The 14,930-nt window shown below is 53.2% G+C and overlaps 5 protein-coding genes and 1 non-coding gene across 6 annotated transcripts in view; 1 reads left to right on the forward strand and 5 right to left on the reverse strand.

The window, feature by feature from the left end:
* Window positions 1–323: 323 nt before the first annotated feature.
* PHACADRAFT_29823 (uncharacterized protein) lies at window positions 324–1,983 on the reverse strand (the record flags this gene model as incomplete). Its single annotated transcript, XM_007396485.1, has 5 exons — window positions 324–1,419; window positions 1,469–1,564; window positions 1,616–1,701; window positions 1,752–1,890; window positions 1,949–1,983. The coding sequence occupies 5 exons, from the start codon at window positions 1,981–1,983 to the stop codon at window positions 324–326; spliced, it is 1,452 nt and encodes a 483-aa protein (XP_007396547.1).
* A 3,600-nt stretch (window positions 1,984–5,583) lies between these two features.
* Window positions 5,584–6,810, reverse strand: PHACADRAFT_210420 (uncharacterized protein). The gene has a single exon (XM_007397247.1). The coding sequence runs from the start codon at window positions 6,793–6,795 to the stop codon at window positions 5,845–5,847; it is 951 nt and encodes a 316-aa protein (XP_007397309.1). The 5' UTR covers window positions 6,796–6,810; the 3' UTR covers window positions 5,584–5,844.
* A 798-nt stretch (window positions 6,811–7,608) lies between these two features.
* PHACADRAFT_210421 (uncharacterized protein) lies at window positions 7,609–9,363 on the reverse strand. The gene is made up of 3 exons (XM_007397248.1): window positions 9,093–9,363; window positions 8,883–9,034; window positions 7,609–8,823 (listed from the first exon to the last, which is right to left on the reverse strand). Exons 1-3 carry the CDS (start codon window positions 9,191–9,193, stop codon window positions 7,934–7,936), a joined length of 1,143 nt encoding a protein of 380 aa, XP_007397310.1. The 5' UTR covers window positions 9,194–9,363; the 3' UTR covers window positions 7,609–7,933.
* Window positions 9,364–9,486: 123 nt separating this feature from the next.
* Window positions 9,487–11,513, reverse strand: PHACADRAFT_210422 (uncharacterized protein). Its single transcript, XM_007397249.1, has one exon. It carries the CDS (start codon window positions 11,359–11,361, stop codon window positions 9,730–9,732), a length of 1,632 nt encoding a protein of 543 aa, XP_007397311.1. The 5' UTR covers window positions 11,362–11,513; the 3' UTR covers window positions 9,487–9,729.
* Window positions 11,514–14,037: 2,524 nt separating this feature from the next.
* On the forward strand, window positions 14,038–14,111 carry PHACADRAFT_t92. Its single transcript has one exon. It is a non-coding gene; the product is annotated as a tRNA-Val (tRNA).
* Window positions 14,112–14,497: 386 nt separating this feature from the next.
* Window positions 14,498–14,930, reverse strand: part of PHACADRAFT_123894 (glycosyltransferase family 15 protein) — a 4,387-nt gene continuing 3,954 nt past the window's right edge. The window contains exon 6 of the mRNA XM_007397250.1: window positions 14,498–14,930. Coding sequence (XP_007397312.1) covers window positions 14,712–14,930 — 219 coding nt within the window. The 3' untranslated portion in view covers window positions 14,498–14,711.

The following is a 14,930-nucleotide window of genomic DNA, read 5'->3' on the forward strand; positions in this document are numbered from 1 at the left end:
TTCAACTAAGAATCGGATTGCGAGATATACCAAATCCGGCTGATAGTGATTACAGCAGAGCCAAAAGTGTAATCAGACAAAAATCGAACGGATTTTGGACAGGAGCGCTCAGATTCTGCTGCAATCGGAATCTGGGTCACACGATTATCAAAATCCCGCAGATAGTGCCCAGGATGCTGTCCGCGGGGGCCCTGTGTAGTAGATTGAACAAGGTATTTGAGTTACTATCATACCCAAAAATTGACAAGTTGACTATATACGACGATATGCACAGAGGTAGCGATCCGATTGATATCCATGAAGGTACTTCAACCCCGCCGTATCTACCATTGAGCCCGCCTGAGACGGAAAATTGAGCTTTCGCAACGGACATGAGGAGACATACGGGGTGATGTGATATTTTTCACGCTTGGCTTACAAAAAGAAGACAGCTCCAGAGTTGCTGACGAGCGGACGGGCACGTCGCAACCCACAACAGACAGATGACCGTGAAGCGCGCAATCCATGGCATACGGATCTCTAGAGGATCCTTGCAGAGACTCGGCATGTCCGCAGTCATGACGAGTGTGTGTCCCAGGAACTGCGTAAGGCCTGTACCGAGAGGCTTGGCGGAAATCCGCGCGTGGCGGCGTGGCGGCTCGGTCTTGACGACCAACACGGTAGTATCGATGCTCGTCCGGCACAATGACGTCGTTTTCTCTACTCGAAATGCTTGCAAATGTGGCAGAGGGAGACGGTGGAGTGTGCGGCCGGTCGTCATGATGGGGGGACGGAACATCGCCGAACGCCTCGTGGAAGCCAGGCAGCGCAGTGGTGCGCTCGTAGGACTCGGATGATGGGCGCTCTGGAGTATCCCGGCAAGACGGCATGTCCTGTGGCGGAAGGTTCGGGCTTGTGAGGGCGGTCGACACCGGGGAGAGCTCTTCGAAAGTTGTGCCGGGAGAATTGAGTGGCGAGATAGGTGACGAAGCCGTGGTGGGCGTTTCAAGTGCTGCAGCAATACGTCGAGTCGCATCGCGCTTCTTTGGTTGCCTCGCCTTTTTCTTAGCGGTTACGGCAGCTTTCTTCTTCGCGGTGGCGATCTTGGCCCAGTAGCGTGCGTCGGCGACCTCCTTTTCTAACGCTTCCCTCACTGCGGTGAGGTGAACCTGAGGAACACCTGCTGTACTATATTCAGTACAATCTCTGTCCATCCAGACGTAGATGGTGTTGGGGCTCTTTCGTTGCCTATGAGTTAATGCAGGTCTTAGGCCCCGCACACCCTCGCGACGTTCGCGAAGGTTAGACTGTCCGTGGGAGCGCTGTCGATGCTGTGTCACGCTGCGGGCGTGTTTGTTCGTGTAGCCGCAGGCGAAAGTGAACTGACTCTCTGTTAGGAGTATAATTCCGCAGGTAGGAAGCTCCACATCCTTCACATCGCTTCAATTTCGTCAGTACAAGAAACAGGCAGTTTTGACAGAGAGCTTACTGTGAGCTATTACGTTCTGGGCAAGCAGGTAGGTGACAAAGAAGTTGGCTCTGCTGTCCAAAACGATACTCGCAATACGGACACACGTATTCCCGACTGTAGTGCACGTTAGGGCAAGCTTGCAGGATACGTCGACCATATACTCACAGCTCAAAGGGCCGATGTGTATCCGCATGTTTTATCACAGAAGACTTGTTGTTCGCACAACTGCTGCCACATGCGCCACATGTGATCTTCAAACCAGGTGAAAACGAACATGCACGGAGATCGTCAAACGACTTACCCGAGTCGGCCTTGAGGTATCTCGCTTCCTCTCCTCTAGGTCCTGTAGAACCTTGTCTAGCCACACAAGGGCGGTGCTGTGCATTTCGGATGTGTGGTGGCCGCGTGTTCTGGGATCGACGTGCGGCTGGTGCGAGGATCTTCAAGCACGAGATTGTGTCAGATGCATGAGAATGGATGTACTAGACCGGTACTCACTTTATTTTCCCCGACGCCATAGTTCTTTTTGACATTGCTGCGTTGGTACAAAGAGATGGAGACGAGGAGTGGCGAGCAAGGTCGGGGGATATGGCAAGGACCCAAGTGATGGGACCGTTTTTATATCTGAACAAAGGAAGGCCAAACAAAAGTCGAGGAACCATTTGCCTGATCCCGCACCGGTTTGCTGAGTTTCCACCCTGACTCGACAGGTCTGCGATACAAAAAGTTGGTTAGCCACTCCGGTTGCGAAACAGGGAGATTACACATCGTGATCAGGAAGCAGCAAATCTGCCCGATATGTGAGATTCTCGCCCTGGATGTCTCGGAGTCCGAGATGGTTCCACGTACCGCGGATGGCAATCCCTTTGTGTCTCGCCCGATGCAATTAATTAGACGCCCTTCGCAGCCTTCGGCCCCAGTTACCAACAAAATGCGGCTGCATTCGTTGTTCTTCGCCACCAAAAACAACACCCTTGCAGTTATCGTCGCACTGCACATGAATTATTAAGATACTAGCACCTAAGGGAGACGCATCGTTGGTGAAGTACTAGACGCTGATGTTCGCACTAAATTCGCCGCGACTTGGAGACACGTCAAAGTTAGTATCCGGAAGAAAGACGACGTCCGCAAGATACTGGTCTAGTATGATCACAATGCATGATATCGTTAGGATCTCGCATCTTCCCGTTGCCGCCACCGCCAGAGCCGAAGGGAACTCAGCCTGGACTCGACTCGAATAGCCACGACACCGCCGCTCCCGTTTCGCGGCACGGAAGGCATGCTGTGACAAGGCCTCATACAAAGTCCACAGACTTAGGGGCGGACGAGATGATTGGTTATCTGCACCGCGTGTCCCCTATGCTTCTGCCTCGAGCGCGAGTACCTCGATATTCGATTAGTATGTGGCGATGTCGTCCAGGATGTCTAGTGATCCATATGCAACTAGCGCATCCCTTGGCTTTTGGTATTTGGGGCGCGGCAGGTGTAATATAGTGCCACGCGCTTGCGTGCCCGCCCAAGGATGCCGTACCGGCCGTCCGTTCACAAAGAGCCTGCGGTCGAGCCGTTGTCGAGTACAAAGGAACATAGAATACAAGCGCCGCATCTGAGGGGACTTCGACCGTGGCGTTTTGGGGTGATGACACCATCAAGTGTGGGCATGCAGCCCATGTGTGAATAGATCGCGTCCTGTTAGGGAGATATTATGACCTATATGCTGGGGGTGTTCCGTGGCGTCGCACCTACGAGAATCCGATAAACCTTCCAAACCCTCGTCAATGTTCGCAAAACATATGGAAATGCTTGAAACAAGGCGAACAATCTGAACTGAGATACATTGATGACGGACTAGGGCGAACTCACGGTATCAGTGGGGTGAGCGAGATTCGACACGCCGCCAGAGAACTTAAGATGTCCTCGGGCTGAAGCCCGAGCCCTCAAAAAGTGGACTTGTTTTGTAGGGTGAAATAAGAAATCCAGAAAATATTCCAGGTGGAATTGCAGTGCCATTCGGGATACCAGGTGGTCAGATGTGGGCCACTCTCGCATATGGCCGTAGTACGATACCTATGGTGACTCTGAAGAGAGGAATATCTCTTGGTTCTCGCGTTCATCACGGCTGCGTGTCTGCGGCGGCGACTACTCTCAGCCGCAGTCTCCCGGGAAATGGTTACGCAACTCACCCAGACGGTCTCGATCGTGTCATGGCTCGAACACTACCAGCTACTTCCTCTACTCTCTCGTACTGCACATCTTCGGTCTTGCCCCTCCACACGCGATACACCATTGCACGATGAACGACCTGATAACTTGTCTCGTGCATCCATCGACATCCTTAACCGGTGGTGTCAAACAGCATGGCCAACCTACCGCCACCCTCACCATCTCACGCTCTAAAATTCGTTTCGCAAAACGCACTCTTCTACTATCCAACTCAAACCTTTGACAAACACAGCTCTGATGCATACGCGGGATTCGATGGAGTTGGATAACGGAGGCCCACGGCCGCTGGATGGTGCGTCTATGCGCAGTGGCAGTTGATGAGCTGAACGTAATGCCATTTCGATAATCAACAAACCAATGAAATGAACGTGGTCGATCCACTCCTCTGGTCTTCCGTGACCGTTGGTCTTCCATCTCTGGAATCATTACAACCTCTTTTACTATCGTACGTGACCACCTCTAGGAGATAGTCCTTGAAAGAAGTGGCGGTGTCAAGGTCCTTGTGGGTGGCTAGGGCGTCACCAAGCCCGCAAAGCCGAAGGTGACTTCACAACTTTCGAGCCGAGTGGCTCTTCCCCTTTGGATATTCGTCGGGTCGCCTTCGCAGTGTCGTCCCAGTAACAGTACACGAAGATGGACTGCAACGGGATCACTGATAGCGTATCACATAACGAAGGCATCAATGGTTGCGCACCTCTCGCAGTAAGTCGCAACGGATTCACGGGCATCGAGGCTCCTGGTGTATTAACGAGATTGACGAGAATTCTCAGCTCAGATAGGCCATCGGACGGGATTCGACGCTGCGTCCGAGTCCTGTGCCTGCCAAAATTGATCCGCAGGTAGCTCAGAAAGTAAAGGTGGAGTGAAGTTTGATCGTCCGTTGCTCTGTGGTATAGCTTTCAGAATTCTGTGAACCTAGGATGTCAGGTTAAAGCCAGTCTTCGATATCGATAGGCCACTCACCCTTCATCTGGCGACCGCAGAACAGTCGCCTGGTTACTTGGACACAAGAATTAACCATCGAAAGAAACACCAGACTCTTTGCGCATTATTCTGAAACCAGTTGCTAGGCCAAGAGTAATGATGACATAGGCATACCATGACTAGATCACTTGCGCGACTGTATCCGAGTCTATCGAAGTATCATTTATAGGCCTTTCGTACCACATCACGGATGTGCACTAGGAGGATAACCGCACTCAAGTATTGCTGCCAAACTGGAGGCGTAAGTCCGTCGAGGTCGAACGTCTATTGAAGATCAGCAGAGCTGTTGCAGTGCACGGTAGCAGTTCCACTGCTGTCCGCAGAACGGAATTTCTGCAGACATTCTTCTCCTCCTTCTCGCAACATTACACTAAAGGCATTATGGTAGTCGCGCGCCACATGCGTGGACTAGAGAAGTGGGGAAGAAACAACAGCGGCTACGGTCGTGGATGATGGTGAAGATCTGGCATGGCCTCGGAAGGGCGCTTGCGCCAAGCCAATCTCCGTGGCTACCATGACCGTGACTGCGATCGTCTTCGAGTCGCCTTTTGTTCTCCCTCCAGGAACTCGGTGCGCGCCGGCGTCCACAGGTGCACACTTCTGTCCACCTCTTGTCCTCGATCTGTGTCTTTTCTGCTCGCTTTTTAAGACCGGACTCTCGCTGTGGCACTGACATTCACGTTATCCTGTCGACCCTAGCTATCGACAAGCCACGCAGCTGATACGCAGGCTCGCTGCAGTAACTCGAGGTCGCACAGATCACCTTCTATGCTCCTCAGACAGCTCTAATGCGTGAATCACTGACAAAATCTACGGTATCAAGCCCCAGGAAGACCCCTAAGACAGTGCCCGATCAGTCCCTGAGTGCTACGCTGACGGTTATCAGCTCGCTAGCGCATGTTGTGAAGATACGATGTTTGCAGGACGCGCAACACGTTGCATTCGACAAGGCCATTGCAGGACGGTACGATGTTACTAGACTTGCTATAATAATGGTTTGCATGTGTAGCAAGGTTAGTACTATGAGGTACGAGCCAAGACACGAGAAAGCGGATTGCGCTGTAATCGCAGCAGCTCTCTGTACAGGAGAAGCGTGAAGTATGACAGGCGCGTGAGAAATTGTTGACATTCGAGATATTAGAAATATCCGCAGCGAGACTCATCGGCAGTCGCAACGCCAGGTCCAGCTACTCCGCACCCACATCATGCACGTCGTCGCTGAACTTGTCTCTGTGCGACCGCCTGCCTGCATCCCGCGGTGGCGGAGCCTCCGCGTACACTGTGCCCGAGTGAATATCTGGGCGGTACGGCGGGCTGCCGCGCTGAGCCTGAGCCAGCGACAGCGCGTTCTCCAAGCGAGCTCCGTCCAACTCGAGGCGCTCGGCGAGGGCGGCGTCCATAGGCTCGTCGAGCACCCAAGCCTCCTCGTGTATGATACCCGACGGCCGGTATCCCCATGGCGGCGTCGGTACTCGCGGGATGGCAGACGACAATGCGGAAGATGGTGGTCGAGGTGCCTTGGCTGATAAGGCCCTGCAAGTGGATCCCCCGGCCGGAGTCAAAGAGAGGGCATGGCCATAGTCGCAGGACCGCTTGTGTGGACTGCTGAGAGGAGTCGTCTTCGGCGGCGATGGTGGCCGGTGATGGTCGGGCCTCATGCCACTTGATGTCGGCTGCATGCAACGGCCCGTCAAGAGCGAAGCCGGCGATGGTGCTGTGGGCAAATGACTCGTGTACGCTAGTGCTGCGCTACCGCACGACGAGCTGGTGAATCTATTCGAAGCGATACCTATGCGGCGTTCCACATAGCCTTGCTCCGGCTGGTAGATATTGTTCCACCGCTCACTGCTGTCGGTCGTCGCGACCCTAGAGCTCATGGTGTGTCGGCTCGTGTTGTGCTCAGCCAGTTGGGCTGGAGGAGGGGGCCACGAGGTGTTTGGGACCGCGTACATGCTTGTCGACACCCGGTCCCTGTGAGGCCCTGTGGCGCTGGGCGTCACGGCATTTGTTGAGGCCCACTCCTCGGCACGACGCGCAGACCAGTGAGGAGGCGCACTTGTCTCTGACAGGGGGAGGTCCTGAAACTGTCGGGTATCGAGAGTGCTGTGAGACATATGTGCTGGTGGAGGTTCAAGCATAGGAAGAACCACATCCCGGACGGCCATAAATATGGGCGGGGGCGGTCCGAACGCCGGGTCAGGGAAGGTCCAGTCACTTGCAAGGGAAAGGCCCGGGCCACACTCTAAGCAATCGGGCTGCAGCGTCTCTATTGAGGGGATCAGGAGTGGACGCTGCGGCTCATGTAGCTCGAGTTCGAGAGGTATGGGTAGAGTGTAGTACGGACGGTCAGAGCTGAGGGAAGAACTTTCGATGTGGAGGCACGAGTGGATGGGCCTTTTGTGACAAAAGCAGATCGGGACGCACCAGCAGCACGTTTGCAACAATGAATGGTATTGACATCGCCATCTGCGAGATCTGCCGTACGTTGCGTGAATCATGAAAACTACATTGACCATCTTTTCTTGTCAACCGCACAACAGGCCCGTTGTCAGGGACGCCTCTCCAGGGCCGCAAAACAAGCCCTAGATATAGCAGTGGTCGATTTTGATGTCGGGATCTTGGTCGCCGAGACCACTAGGTCCAAAGCCATCTTTCACGGTGCCGTCAAAGGCCCCGCGCTACCCGCCACTCGTTAATGTAGTCTCACAGTGAACCAATCTGAGAGCCTGAGGAGCGCATGAGTTGTGCTCCCTCGCGTTGACTGCGGAGCAAGGGTGCTCACCATTTCCATCGTGGCGAGAGACGTTTGTTATGTCCGCAAGCACCACAACGAGTCTTTCACTCGTCAGATAACAGTACGTTGTTACTCCTATGGCTACTGACGATATTATATCTCTGTCCTGAAACAACCTGGGAGACTCTTTTGTTGCCTCCCGCGCCTGCCAGCCAAGTTTTCGCTACCTCATTCTCGTGTTATATACTTCATAATAATCTGAAGATCTAATTATAACCTATAATATGACGATAATTTGCATCCAAGGAAGCCCGAGACTTCGCAGAGTAGTTTGTACTAGACTACAGTAGTTAGCAGGATCCAAAACATGGAGAAAAACGAGTAATCCAAGATACGGGAAGGTAGATTATACAGTATGGTCGTACTAGTACTATGCATAGCGGGAGCACAAGATTCATAACAAAAAAGAGAAAATAACGATGTCAGTAAAAGGTCCACGACGGAGCATGTCGGCAGCTATGAAGCCCTTCAAAAGTAGTACTTCACGCCGTACTCGTTTTGTCTGGGAACGTCCCGGTGCTACCAGTAGTGCCCGCATCCTGCGGAGCCATATTTCTTTTGGTGAACGTCCTCAGCCACTCTGCTCCGCAGCGAGTATGGGGGTACCATGGCGGCGTGCCGCGCCGTGCTGACGACAGCACTTTATCCAAGCGGATTTCGGCCACTGCAAGACAGGCGGTGAGCGCGGACTCCACAGGATTGTCGAGCGTCCGAGCGTCCCGCCGTATGTCCGCGGATGGCCTGTATCCCCATGGTGGCGTCGGTACACGCGGGATGGTAGGCGGTGATTGCGGTGACAGTGGACCAGGTGCTTCAGTCGGCGACTGTTGGTCCATGTCGGGCTGCAGCCCAGTGTCGCTCATGGATACGTCGTCCGGCTCATGAATACCGTCGCACTGTTCGCTATCAATTTCCATCGGAATATCGGCGCCTACCAAATGTTGGCTGGAGTGGCGTTCAAGCTGCTGGACAGGCGGTTCCTGGATGGTCGGGGAGACACACGAGGTCTCCGACGATTTTTGGGTGCATTCGGCTGCCTGTAATACAGCTGAGGCGGACAGTTCACGGTTTTGATGGGGCTCGGATACTTGAGTGCGAGCGACTGGAGAAGACGACCTTGCCAGAGGCGGAGATCGACTTTGAGGTTCGGAAGCGCTGAGCGGAGACTCGAGAAGTCCAGGCGGAGATTCGATAGCACAGGACGGTGGCTTGGCAGCGCAGGATGATACCTCTGTGACGTTGGCCGGTCCCGGCTTCTCGAGAGGAACGTCAGCGGGGATGGGGTCAGCTTTCTCCGGTAAAGTTTGCGTAGTCACACCTGGAGAAGAAGGTGGCTTGCCATTTTCATCAGAGTGTGTAGAACTGAATCTCTCTGTCAGTGTCGATCGTCAGTCCTGACGGCGACAATGAAACAATCATACAAGACCGCACCTGAAACATTCTCCGTGCCACATGTGGACAGAGTCTTTGTGGTAATGTTAATTTCCGCTTCCCCTTTCTCCACTCCATAGCGTGCAATCAAACGCTTTGCTGCCTCGCTGTGCGGCTTGGGAGGTGTAACTTCGATGACAGGCTGGAACGATCTGAAATGATTATGTCAGACATTATGACTATAAGAGAAACAGTGCGGCATTCACTGACTTTGGTACTGCCATCCCTAATATTCTCAACATATCATCGGGAATTATTGAATGCGTCTTTATGAACTTCTCAAGCTCCAAGTCTTCCTTTGACATCCTCATGATATTCAGATTGAATGTTGAAGCCTTGATCAGCTGTGAGCGCGTAAACTCTCGCGTCTGCTGACCACTGAAGCGTACTGCCTGAACTACACGTTATTTTGCGCGTGCGAAATAGCACGGCGATGCACCCAGGGAGGAGCTGGCAGTGGATGCCTGTGCGAACGCGTCCCAACGTTGGTTCCGAGGCGCGCCATTCACGTGCACCGGTGATGCGCCCGCGTTATGGGTACCATGACAACCGGCATACTCCAGCCGCAATATTTGCGACGCCAAACTCTGAGATGACGACAGTCTGAGAGGTAACTCACATTCTGCAAATATTACAAATCGAATTATCTTACGAAGAAATCGAATTTGCATAGAGGTGTATTACAAGAGTGCAAACTGGCGATACGCATGCTGAGCAAGAGCCAGGGTAGAGTACTGGTCGCAATTATGTCATTCATTGGCACAACTCCTGAAATTGGAGACTGAGAGAGAAGTAAAGGGGGAGAGAGAGAGTAAGCCAGTTGTGTTGCGCAGACAGCAATGATGCGTCATCGGCGATGCTTCGACATCCTGTCCGAATCGAAGCGAGAGTTGCCCGGCCACTTGCCAGACTGCGTGCTGCGTTCAGTTGCCGCTTGACCTGAACGCCCCAGTGCTGAGATTGTCTGAGAAGAGGTATGGACACGCGAATTCCCGATAGACAGGAGGCTGTCCAGTCCAATAACTTCGTCCGAACTCAGGCGACGTTCCGTCCGAGTACACATCGGACTTGCACGTTCAGCAGAGCCCTCTAGTATCCGGTCTCCCCACGGCGCCGTCTGTACATGTAGGTGGACCGGCGTCGATACCGAAGATGCCGGCGGATGCGAGTGGTAAGGCTGTCGGGAAGAGCTAGGGAGCACTAAAGATTCCCGTGTTCGGTCGTGACCTTCGTTGGCGGGTTCTCGCGGTTCGCAGAGAGGTCCAATGGGTGCCGTACGATGTAGCCTAGCCGGCAACGGAGCCTTCGCCGAAGGCGAGGGGTACATATACAGCGGAATGATATTGCCAGTCGACGAAGGGTAGCATGTGTAATCGTATGGTGGGCGTTGTGATGGTGGCGATTGCGAGATGTTCTTGTGTGCCGGGTCCACGTGGTGAGGGATATCAGGGTACGAAGAAGCCTCAAAAGGCATTTTTACAGGTGGTGGCGGAGGCGAGGGGCTCACATAATCTTGGCGTGTCCAGGGCCGGTATGTCGCTGCATCGGCATGGCAAAAATTTGAGTAGCGACCCGCAAATGGCGATAGCATGGATGAATTGACGTCTTGATCGTAGCGGCGCATGTGCTGTTCTCCCGTTGGCGGTACCTCGTATGAGGAGCCTAGGCGGGATTGTGGCGGAGACGTCATCGAGGTTGACGAGTTAGAGCGCCAATGCTTGCCAGTGTAGTACTCGCGCGGAGAAGAGTCCCACGGAGAGTGGTGATCCCAGTCGGCAGGTGAACGAAGTGAGTAAGGAGATGTAACTGGTGGTGGCGCCGTATGTGCTGCTGCTATTCTGTTGCTACTGGGCTGATCTGTATCGAGCCGCCGCCAGCCCAAAGGCGTCGTTGCTGCAGCATGTGGCGGGTCTATAGGAAGCGGTGGCGGAGGCATCAAGCGAGATGGGACAGATTTGAAGCGTCCGAGACGTTGCATCTCTTCTGGCGACTGGAGTATCGGAATAGGGAGTTTGCAAAGCTTTACCGCCGTAGGTAGCGAACTCTGCATACGATCAGAGCTTGACGAGAAGGACATCGAGGGCTCGGCCGGATGATAGGGACCGGCTCTAGATGGGCCGACAAGAGGAGTTGGGACACAATGGTTGGTTTTGACGTTCGTGAGGTCGGTGAAGTAGAGCTCGCTATCATTTGCGAGTTTATCCACTTCCTCGTCATCCTCGTACTCCTCTTCATGCCGCGGCATTGCAACAGTCAACTGCTGTGCCACCAGCGGAAGCACAGGATCTTCTATCATTTGCGCTTCGGAGGCCAGCAAGTCGTCGACGTCTTCAGCGCGGCCGAATACTGCGATGTTGCCGTCGCCTCTGCCGGAAAGGCCCCAGCCGTCGTCCATAGAGCCGTCCCAGGGTTCAATCCAGATTTCTCCGTCCTCCAGGCACGCCAGGGTTTTCTTGGGCCTGAGCTTCTTGGAAGACATGCGAGACTTTTGTAGTGCCTTAATCTCCTCCCGGGTTGGCCGCTGCCGGCTGGGGTGGCCCTCCAAGCGGTGGGTAGACACACTCCCGGGGTCAATGTTCCGCCAGGTGCATACTTCCCCTGTATCTTCATCGATGATGCCACAGTACGTCCTGTCTTCTTCAGGAACTTCATCGAGGCTGACATGCTGCTATTAGCCACTGTCTCACGCGTACAAGGTGGCGATTTACTGACTGTATCAGAAAATGCGTCTCCCGCTCACCCTTCTGAGCAAACCTCCGGGAACAGTCAGGAAATGGACACGGGAACGGTCGACTGCGGGGCATTACTTCAGCTAGGATATGACAGGAGTAACGGAAGGGCTCACAGGTGTTGAGGTAAATGAGCGTAATGGTGTCGCTTGAGATGAGACTCAGCCATTCTGACCAATCTGCGGCATGCCACACACGTAACCTTAGCCCGTAGGTTGAGTAAACAGACGACGCTAGAGAGCTGTTGTCATACCTTCATGGGCTTGGGTTTCTTAAGGCGGCGGAACGCCCGCACTCTACCTATACTGATCTTGCTCCACAGTGCGGCCGCGCGATAGCGCAGCATGCCGCGATATATGCCGTAGTGTGGCAAGTTCGAAACGCGGTCGTACGGCTTCAAAAGTGGCCTGGTCGTACATATGGTTAGTCTTAAATACCGACTATGCAAAGGCGAAGCTTACGCCAAGGGCTTCCTTCTTTGTGTCTGTTTCTGGGTATGCGCCACATTGCTTCCGTAGCTACGTTGGTGGAGGAGTTGAGTGTTGTCGTGGGGCGGACGTGCGCGTCAGGGCGACTGAGGGCGAGAAAGTATGCATGGTTATGTGCGTGGTTATCCACCGGACGAATTTCCCGCCGAGTGGCCTCAGCGTGCCCTGGTTCATGCTCGCCTTCAGACGAAGGCGCGACATTCTGCCCGTCTCGATTACCTTGGGCGGGGCATATTGCTCGAGAACGCTCGCCGTGAGATATTCTGGGCATGGCGCGAGTCTCGACGGGATGAAGCAGAAGGCGACAGCGATGGTGTGAATCGTGCGACGATCGACGAGATGAATCGAATTTCAAGAGTGGGGCAGAGATGGGAGTGAACAAAGGAAGGGAAGCATCGGAATTTATATCCAAGCATTAAACGGTGAGAAAGGAGACTGTTTGATGCGAATCTGCAACGACTCTCATTCAGGGTCCTCGTGTAACCACATCTCGAGGGTATGAATGTGCGCAGCTTCTTGGTTCTCAATTCGCCCGATCCTCCGCCCGGTGGCGGGTAATCTATCCGTTGTCTGCGATGTCTCACCAAGAAACTGCACGTACCATTGTTCTTCCATTTGGAAGCGTTCCACTGCGCCGCGGGGATGTTTTATACTGAGAAGTCAAGTCTTGCGGGTCGGCGATAGCCGTCCCTTCGAGCCACTCGTATGCGTCAATCCCGCACTCCTCCATAAGATTTTCCGGGATCGTCTACAGGAGCGATGGCGTGATAGATGTATAAAAATGATGGGGAATCCCCACCGACTGTTCCTGAGACCCGCGCTGGTCAATGCAACACAAGCACTCGAGAGTGGGTCCCAGAAAGGCAAAGCGCCCACATGAGCAGGTGGAAACAAGGGAGCGTTGTATGCGGACCGGCGTAGGAATTGACAAGATGGCGCCCTACATTATTGTTGTGTTAAGCTGTTGGAGGCTTTGGTAGATATCAGGCCAACTATAACGAACCAAATATTATTGCCCGTGCTCTCATCACACGTAGCCTCGCTGTTGCCTAGCATACACAAATATTGGCGTAATTGCATGCCATTATGGAGGGAAGCGAAGAGGCGGTGGCATTGTGGTCAGTTCCACCGTAAGGAGGAAGCGGTGAAGGGGGGCCAATCGCATCGTAATCAATGAAGGGCACGGACAAAAGAGGGAGTGAAGGACTTGTGGCGATAAATCTAGAACTCCAGAGGCTGTACGACAGTGTTCATCGGGGCCTCCTACGCCAACGCCACGAGGGTGCCTGTCTTGTGGAGCGCTGAGATTCTTAGCCACCACATGCGCTTGATCGGGCAAACAGAACATCCCGTCGGCTGGATGGCGCGTAGACGAAACACCATATAAGCGATAGCTGTACGCTTAGAACGAGCGAAGGGAGCATGCCATGTCGGAAAGCGCTGCTAAAAAGATATGTTCGGTATGAGTGTCAAGGAGTAGCGATAGAACAGAGCCACACCCTTGTCGTGTGGACCTTCATTCGAACCTTGGTCTTCGTGGATGTTATCGAGGGGTATCCGCAGGCTACTCAGTCTTTCGTACCAGAAGAATAGCCTTGAAAGGGCCTGAAAGTAGTACCCCTTAATGGGACATTCCGTCAACAACCCATTCAGCAGGTCACTCACCTTCGCCGTCTTGCCAGCGCCACTCCTTTGTCACACGCTCACCGTCGCAACAATGATTTAGCTCTTTCTTTTGACGTGGATTAGGGCGCGCCCGTGACATCATCGATTTAGCTTCTTTTAACGTGAGTTCGACGGTTGTCTCCATATTTGAACGAGATGTGACTTTTATCTGAGTTTTCCATATAGGATGAGATGAAGGCTGAGCACGACCCACGAACATCATCCGCTTCAGTGTCTTTGCATGATAGGACTCTCTTAGGAGGCACCATTGAAGGGTCGGTGGCGTAGTTGGTTATCGCATCTGTCTAACACACAGAAGGTCCTCAGTTCGAGCCTGGGCCGACTCATTTTTTTTTCTCCTCAACGTCTCAATTTGCAATTTTGCAGTCTCCACTGCTCCAGCCTCCCATAGCGTCCCAAGTATTTCTCACTCTCATTCTCTCGAAAGTCGAGTGATATTCTCAAGATTTCAAGTTGGACGATTGTTGAGGCGACTAAGCAGTTATGATGAGACCACTAGACGACATGCCGCTGTTCTACGACGACTGGAGGTGCTGGTATAACATGCAACCTCAAGCAGAGTGCAGTACCGATGTGTTCACGAAGAGAGTCAGCGGTCGAACTCTAGTTTTCCAGCATGTAGGCTTGGGCTTTGGGCAGCCGCGGTGGTGGGCCCAGTACATGATCAGGCAACAGACATGTGTAGCACAATATACCCAGACCTTATGCTGAGCGATGTTGGTGATACCTATTCAGTGTAAAGTATACATGTACACGCAATAAACGAATAACTTCTGGCTGTATTTTCTTATGCAACGCCCCGTATTGACATTCACGTTTCTAGGGCGGCAGTCTGTGGTGTTTGTTTTCTCGGGATGCTTTCAGCCTCATCGACGCGTGCGGCAGGCGACGAGGAAGCGTAAAGCATGCCAAGAAAAATTAACATGCTAGATGACGAATTCGTGTCTACGACGGAGGGTAGTCGCTGTAAATGTGTCTGGATAGATAATTTGATAGTACAGTCTAACACGGGTTATCTTACTCAGAGCGTTGGCTGCCGACAACCCGTCCCGTGTACAGCTAGCCGATAGGTCATTCAGACGTGAGGTTGAATAGATTAAGGACATATTGTTTAGTGAATGCGTTCCCACTGGCGCATGCAGGAA

The sequence above is a fragment of the Phanerochaete carnosa genome (assembly GCF_000300595.1).
Source record: "Phanerochaete carnosa HHB-10118-sp unplaced genomic scaffold PHACAscaffold_6, whole genome shotgun sequence".
Taxonomy (NCBI): Eukaryota; Fungi; Basidiomycota; class Agaricomycetes; order Polyporales; family Phanerochaetaceae; genus Phanerochaete; species Phanerochaete carnosa.

Excerpts from the sequence above, each read along its gene's own strand:
- PHACADRAFT_210421 (XM_007397248.1), bottom strand. The coding sequence starts at position 9,193 with ATGAGGATGTCAAAGGAAGACTTGGAGCTTGAGAAGTTCATAAAGACG. Across the intron at positions 9,035-9,092 it reads TTAGGGATGGCAGTACCAAA|ATCGTTCCAGCCTGTCATCG; the intron begins GTCAGTGAATGC and ends TAATCATTTCAG. Across the intron at positions 8,824-8,882 it reads TGGCACGGAGAATGTTTCAG|AGAGATTCAGTTCTACACAC; the intron begins GTGCGGTCTTGT and ends CGACACTGACAG.
- PHACADRAFT_210422 (XM_007397249.1), bottom strand. The coding sequence starts at position 11,361 with ATGTCTTCCAAGAAGCTCAGGCCCAAGAAAACCCTGGCGTGCCTGGAG.
- PHACADRAFT_210420 (XM_007397247.1), bottom strand. The coding sequence starts at position 6,795 with ATGCTTGAACCTCCACCAGCACATATGTCTCACAGCACTCTCGATACC.